At 38.6% G+C, this 7,102-nt stretch overlaps 1 protein-coding gene across 1 annotated transcript; it reads left to right on the forward strand.

The window, feature by feature from the left end:
* The first annotated feature begins 475 nt into the window (after window positions 1–475).
* LOC147398364 (auxin response factor 2B-like) lies at window positions 476–6,224 on the forward strand. Its single transcript, XM_086447546.1, has 15 exons — window positions 476–1,018; window positions 1,118–1,230; window positions 1,465–1,557; window positions 1,711–1,767; window positions 1,868–2,023; window positions 2,127–2,211; window positions 2,804–2,894; window positions 2,975–3,139; window positions 3,251–3,370; window positions 3,513–3,588; window positions 3,667–3,835; window positions 3,957–4,882; window positions 4,968–5,158; window positions 5,304–5,513; window positions 5,859–6,224. The coding sequence occupies exons 1-14, from the start codon at window positions 886–888 to the stop codon at window positions 5,488–5,490; spliced, it is 2,562 nt and encodes an 853-aa protein (XP_086303672.1). The 5' UTR covers window positions 476–885; the 3' UTR covers window positions 5,491–5,513; window positions 5,859–6,224.
* Window positions 6,225–7,102: the final 878 nt, after the last annotated feature.

Below are 7,102 nucleotides of genomic sequence, written 5' to 3' on the forward strand. Positions count from 1 at the left end.
CATTCAAAGATGACATGATCCCTTGACCTAGGTGTTGTAATAAAGAGTTAAATATAATGACTCAAATACCCTTACTTTCATTTTCTAAAATCCAAAACTAACCCTCTTCAACCTTTTTAAAGTACAGCTTTTTAATACTCATCTAGAATCTTCAAACTTCAAAGAACAAGACATGATTTAAAGAGAAGTATTAAGTAAAAAGTTGGAGGGTTTTGTTTAAAATACATTAAAAATGAGATTAAAGAGAATGGCATCAAAGTCATTTCATTGAGGTTCTATTACAAAACCTAGGTCAAGGGGCATGTCATCAGTTTGAAAACACGGGTGTTTCTCTAATATCAAACTATGGAAGGGCAGTGTTAATCACCTTCATTAATACGATATGCCAGTCAACCGGTTGGATACAATGAGTCAGACCGTTTTGGTGACCGGGTCATCTGGTTACCTCTCCAGTTAAATTTAACTGACCTTAGATTTTTGAACCGCGGTTAAGGTCTTGGAGTCGAGGGACTACTGTACGAAGGTTGTGGCAGCTGGACCTCTCGCTGAGAGTCTGAGAGAGTTGCAGAAGAGAGAGAAAGTTAGATAGAGACACAGATAAAGAGAGAGAGAGATAGAGACTGAAAGGGAGATGAGGAGGAGGAGATCGAAGAAATGGTTAAATCGCTTGCAGAGAACCAGAGACGGCTTAGTCATCCAAGCTAGGGTTTCGAAACAAGTTTCTTCTGTTGGAGGATTTTCGCGAAATTAGGGTTAATCGATAGCTGTTGTTTCTAGTCCTTGTTTTTGAAGCTGTTAAAGAGTTTCTGATTGAAGAAAAATTGAGTGGAGGTGTTGCAGAAGAGAGATCTGTGTTGAAATTTCTCAAAAAAAAAAAAAAAAAAAATGGCTTCTCCTGAACTTTCGATGAAAGTAAATTTCTCTTCGGTTTGTAATGAGCGTAACGGTAACGGAATCACGAGTAACGGAGTTCCAGAGTCGCAGAGACGTTGCTCGAATGTTTCTTCTGCGGGGAAAGGTAAAAATCGGTTGGATCTTTGAAGGTTAGGTTGATATTCCTTAATGTTTGAATGAGTGATTTTGATTTCTGGTGTTTTGTGGTTTTTGATTTTGTTAGGTGAGGAAGACGCGCTTTATACAGAGCTCTGGCATGCTTGTGCTGGTCCTCTTGTGACGGTTCCTCGCGAAGGAGAGAGGGTTTTCTATTTTCCTCAGGGACACATCGAGCAGGTACGTTTGTTTCAGCAATTCTGAGGAATTTAGAGTTTAGTTTAGGTGGGTTTGTTTTGTTTCTTACCAAACTCTTTATTTTAGGTGAATTTTGCTTGTTTTTCTTCAAAAGAAAGATTTTTTAAGAGTGCTTTTTTTCATACAGATTTTTGATGTTTCTGTTTCTGGTAGTATGTGGGTGAAGAAAATTTTAATTTTTATAATTGATTAGGGAATTTTCGAGTTGTGATCCAGGTCGAAGCCTCGAATCAGGTTCCAGACCAACAGATGCCTGTTTATGATCTACCATCTAAGATCCTCTGCCGTGTAATGAACGTTCTATTGAAGGTACTCCTTTAATTTCATGTATTGGGGTTTTACGGTTTTTCCATGTTCAGGTCCAATTATGGGTGTTTTTAATTTTTATAACGATAAGGGCCTCTAGGGTTTTAGGATTTAGGGTTTTTGTGGCATTTTAATGAAGTTTCTTTCTCACTTTAGGCTGAGGCAGACACTGATGAGGTCTTTGCACAAGTGACTTTGCATCCCGAACATAATGTATGTTCTTGCTCTTGGGGTTTCTGTAATTTTATTTTGATTTTGAGGGAAAAGTATGCTGGAATAAAAACACCTTAACAATCTCTATGTTTTTTGCCAGCAAGATGAGAATTCAGTGGAGAAGGATTCGCCACCCCCTCCACAGCCGCGGTCTCATGTGCATTCATTTTGTAAGACTCTAACGGCCTCTGATACGAGCACCCACGGTGGGTTCTCGGTGTTGAGGCGGCATGCAGATGAATGCCTACCCCCACTGGTTGGGTTCCTGATCTGACTCTATTTATATTTCCAATTAATTCTCTTTGGTGTCGTTTGTTGTGAAAAGTGTTTCATCTTGGTTCCCTTCTCGTCTTTAACAGGATATGTGCCGACAACCTCCAACCCAGGAATTGGTTGCCAAGGATTTGCATGGAATCGAGTGGCGATTCCGACATATTTTTAGGGGTAGAGTTGTTTTCCTTTCCTATCATTTTATATTTTTCTTGTGAAGGTTTATGCATGTTTTATGCTTTGTTGTTGTTTCCTAGATATAGATCTCAATGATCTTTGAGATCTGTTTTGTGTGAATCCTGAGGCAACGAACCCTTTGATGTTTGCATTCAAATATTTTTTTACCACTTACTGTGATTTTCAGCTGATTCAAACTCAATAGGATTGGAGATTCTTCCAAAGGTTTAGTAGAATCCAATCTTTTCAATGACTCAATAAAGCTTGGAATATGTTAGTCTGAGGTACTCCGTTCAAAAAGAAAGGAACCCTGTATCTAGGTTTATTAAAACATGCTTGCATATGTGTGAGAACATGATCTTAGTTCAATCAATATTCCATTGTCCGCACACTTAAATCAAGAACAGTAGTCATAGCATAGGTGAAAAAATTGATATTCTTGGAGAGGAGCCATTATGGATGGTTTTAGATGTACTTGAGCCTTTCAGCGTGTGGATTTTAGGTGTATAATTGCTCATGATCTTGTTAATATTGAATTTATAGAATCTAGGAAAATTGATTGGAAGAACACATGTTTTTTTTATGCCAGGTCAACCCAGGAGGCACCTACTTCAAAGTGGCTGGAGTGTATTTGTTAGTTCTAAAAGGCTTGTGGCCGGGGATGCTTTTATTTTCCTCAGGTCGGTTCTTTTATCCATAATCTTCAGTTTGATTTCAAATTCTCATCCATGTCTGACTTGGGACCAATTGTGGTTTCCAGAGGTGAAAATGGGGAACTTCGTGTTGGTGTAAGACGTGCTATGAGACAACAGAGTAATGTTCCATCTTCAGTCATATCTAGTCACAGCATGCACCTTGGTGTACTTGCAACAGCATTGCATGCGGTCTCGACGGGAACCATGTTCACGGTCTATTACAGACCTAGGTATGTGGTTTATTTAGGTACTTTTGTTCATCTTCATGGAATAATTGTCCAACCCTAATTATATATAGTCATACAATTGTACAACCTTAACTATGATTCTAAATGTTCCAGGACTAGCCCTGCTGAGTTTATTGTTCCATTTGATCAATATATGGAGTCTATTAAGAACAATTATTCTATAGGGATGAGGTTCAAAATGAGGTTCGAAGGTGAAGAAGCTCCAGAGCAGAGGTATAACTTCTGCTCCATGACATCCTTGGTTACAATTGCTTACATATTAATATGCTAGAGCCTTTTTTTTGGATTACCCCACTGTGCTCAAACACATAAAAATATGATTTTCCTGAAAGATCTTTTCTTGTCTATGTAACAGGTTTACAGGCACCATAGTTGGCATCGGGGATGCTGATCCCAACAGGTGGCCTGAGTCAAAATGGAGATGCCTTAAGGTAGTATCATCTACAATTTATGGTGTGCCTTTTCGGTTCTTTGGCATGTTGTAACACTTTTTATAACACTGTTTCCAGGTGCGATGGGATGAAATTTCTTCTGTTCCTCGTCCAGAGAGAGTTTCTCCGTGGAAAATAGAACCTGCTTTGGCTCCTGCACTGAATACCCTTCCAATTCCCAGGCCGAAAAGGCCACGTGCAAACATGGTGTCTTCAACTCCCGATTCCTCTGTTCTTGCAAGGGAAGGTATATCACAATTTGCATTGTTTATTCCCTGGAGTACATAATCTTCCTTGTCATTTATTTTTAATTAATTGGCAGCGCTTAGAGGCTAAGTACATTCTAAAACTGACTGTTGTGTATTTAGGTCCATCAAAATTGACTGTAGACCCTTCACCAGTAAATGGGTTTTCAAGGGTCTTACACGCTCAAGAAACCTCATCATTGAGAGGCTCTTTTGCTGAAAATAATGAGCTGGACGCTTCTCAGAAGCCTATTGCGTGGCCTCCCTCTCTAGATGATGAGAAGATTGATATGGTTTCTAGTCGAAGAAAATTTGAATCAGATAACTGGGCACCTCTAGTGAGACAAGAACCAACATATACAGATCTACTATCAGGTTTTCGATCCCCCAATGACTCTCATGGATTATCTCCACTGTTTGTTGACAAAACCCCAGATGAGGATAATTCTTTGAAGAAGCAGTTTCAAGACCAGGAAGGTAAATTCAACTTGCTTATGAGCACATGGCCCATGATGCCTTCAAACATGTTGGACCCTAAATTGAAGATTCCTGCACAAGTTGGTGAGACATCTTATAAGAAACTGGGGACTACTGGGCATGGTGGGTTAAGCGATTACTCCTCGCTGCAGAGCCCCCCCGGGGTTGAGCCATATCAAGGAAATTGGTTGATGCCTCTGCTCTCGCCATCTCATTCAGATACTCTACATCGTCCAAGAGGGGTAAGACCGCAACCTGCCTTGTTACAACAGCATGAGGCTGTAAAATCCAAGGGTGATGGCAACTGCAAACTCTTCGGAATTTCTCTCTTTGCTAACCCAATTGTATCAGAGCCGTCGCCATCACATACAAATTTGATACATGAACCAGAAAGCCATATCAATCCTGTGCTACACCACACACAGGCATTGGAGTCTGACCAACATTCGGAGCATTCGAAGGGATCGAAGTCAGCTGATACGGCCCATGTGGGTAACGATCAAGTTATTCAGCAGCGTTCTAAAGATGCTCAGAGCAAACTTCAGGGTGGTTCAACCAGGAGTTGCACAAAGGTTTTGTTTCCTTTTCTAATTTCTTTTGTAATTATTGGGTATCTTGAATTGTTAATGAATGTTCTTACCTATGTGTTGATTTCAGGTCCACAAGCAGGGGATTGCTCTTGGGAGGTCTGTGGACCTAACCAGGTTCAATGGCTATGATGAACTGATCATTGAGTTAGATCAGATGTTTGAATTCAACGGTGAATTGATGGCACCCAGCAAAAGTTGGCTGGTTGTATACACTGATGATGAGGATGATATGATGCTTGTGGGAGATGACCCCTGGAAGTTAGTATTCACAAGCCCCCTCTTTTGGTTGTTTTTTCTGATTAATCCCCCATTTGCCTTCCTATGCATTTGAAAAGTGCAAACTTTAGGTTGAATATTTTCCATGATCAACTGCTTAACCATTTTTTGGTTCCGTGTTGAACAGGGAATTTTGTAGCATGGTTCGTAAGATCTTCATCTACACAAGAGAGGAAGTCCAGAGGATGAACTGTGGAACTCGGAACCCTAGAGGCGAGGAAAATACAATCACTGTAGAAGAAAGAGCAACAACAGGTGCAAAAGAAACAAAATCTAGGTTGCTGCCTTCTGCAGCTAGTCCCGAGAACTGCTAGGCTTGCCTCAAATGGCTGGCATGGTGGGTAACTTTCTATGGACCACCACGCATTTACCATCTGCAGAAATAAGCTAAATCTGTTGCTTTCCTTACATGCCCAAAATGTTTTCCTGTTAAATATTATATATATACAAAAGGTCCTCCAACTGGCCAAGAAGATAATTCCAAGTCGTGAGAAAAAGGAATGTGGTGATTATTAATTGGCCGTGAACAACACCTATCTTTTAAGAGTCTTACATGGCTCCATCTGTTGGTGGCTTGAATGGAAAAATGAAAGGTCTCTTATATCAATCCTTGATGGGTATAAATCTTTGACTAAAAGAGAAACAACTTATTTTGTTTGTTATTTTCTCCTCCTTTTTTCAGGTTTTTTGAAGCAGGCAGACAAGAAATATTGTGAAGTCATTTTGGTGAAGAAGAACTTGGAACTGTGCTGATACATGTTTGAAGATGCTTACAAACACGTCTTCTTTACAGAAACTGGCAAGTATATCCTGGAAGTAGATGATAATCACAGTTTTGGGTTGTATTGTGATTTTTATTTAGTATATCTTCCTTCTATGAATGCTTAATTAAAAATATATATTACTTATATACATACATTTCAGTAGGTAAGAGCAGTCTTGCATGCTCAAGTCAAGTATGTACAGAGTTCCTCCTTGTTTTTGTTCCTTGTACTACTCAAGGGTAAAAATCCATACATCTTATTTATATGATCCTTTTGCTTGTTTATTTATTTTTCTTCATTTTTTACTACTAATCAAAATGATAATAGTGGGTATGTATTTTGTTAATTGGGTGGTGTTGGAAAGTAGACTTTCTTAGGGTTTTAATAAAATAAATTAATATAAGCTTTTTGACACTTTTAAAGGGAAATTTGCATGGGATGGTCACGAATTATACAGTTCTTAAAAAAAAAAAAATAAAAAAATAAAAAAATAAAAAACAAGAAAGTGTATTAAACATATTATCATCACCTTTGCAAGGGTAGATGCATGTTTCAAATATTATACATATGTCCCAACACTGACAATACATGTGGCCTGCACTGGACACACTGCAGTTGTGCGCCCACATCTTTGAATGTCACGGTGTGAAACTATGGTTAGTTAGTGGCTTGGTGCATTAAAGCCTTAGATGGTGGTCCCCCATACCCTTTTGTAATGGGCTGCCTCACCTTATATAGGAAGACTTGCGGACTTTTGTTACTCATATCCACTGCAACTTTGGGAATTTGTTTTTGATTTCCTTGAAAAATGGTTATTGAAAAATAAATTCTATTAAGAAAGTTCATCACTCATTGATTGTATCAAAGGAAAATAATACCAAAAAGAGAGTTGGATATAGTGTAGTTTTAAAACTTGATGAGCTGACTTTAAATTTGGCCTAGTTGTATTGATTTGAAACTTGGCCTAGCTGACTCAAGACTACATTGGATTCGAAGTGTCTTGGCCCTGAAACTCGATGGAACCAACTTGGCAAATCATCAAGTCAATGTTATAAATTCATTGGTATTTTTTTTTTCTTCGCTTATTTGCAGTTTTTTTTTTCTTCATATTTTAGAATTTTATGTTTATTATTTTTTTAGTCGACTCCTTTCAATGTTTTTG

Source organism: Akebia trifoliata, chromosome 7 (genome assembly GCF_017979445.1).
Source record: "Akebia trifoliata isolate Shusen 1 chromosome 7, ASM1797944v1, whole genome shotgun sequence".
In the NCBI taxonomy this organism is placed as follows: domain Eukaryota; kingdom Viridiplantae; phylum Streptophyta; class Magnoliopsida; order Ranunculales; family Lardizabalaceae; genus Akebia; species Akebia trifoliata.

Excerpts from the sequence above, each read along its gene's own strand:
- LOC147398364 (XM_086447546.1), top strand. The coding sequence starts at position 886 with ATGGCTTCTCCTGAACTTTCGATGAAAGTAAATTTCTCTTCGGTTTGT. Across the intron at positions 3,140-3,250 it reads ACGGTCTATTACAGACCTAG|GACTAGCCCTGCTGAGTTTA; the intron begins GTATGTGGTTTA and ends TAAATGTTCCAG. Across the intron at positions 5,159-5,303 it reads GTGGGAGATGACCCCTGGAA|GGAATTTTGTAGCATGGTTC; the intron begins GTTAGTATTCAC and ends CGTGTTGAACAG.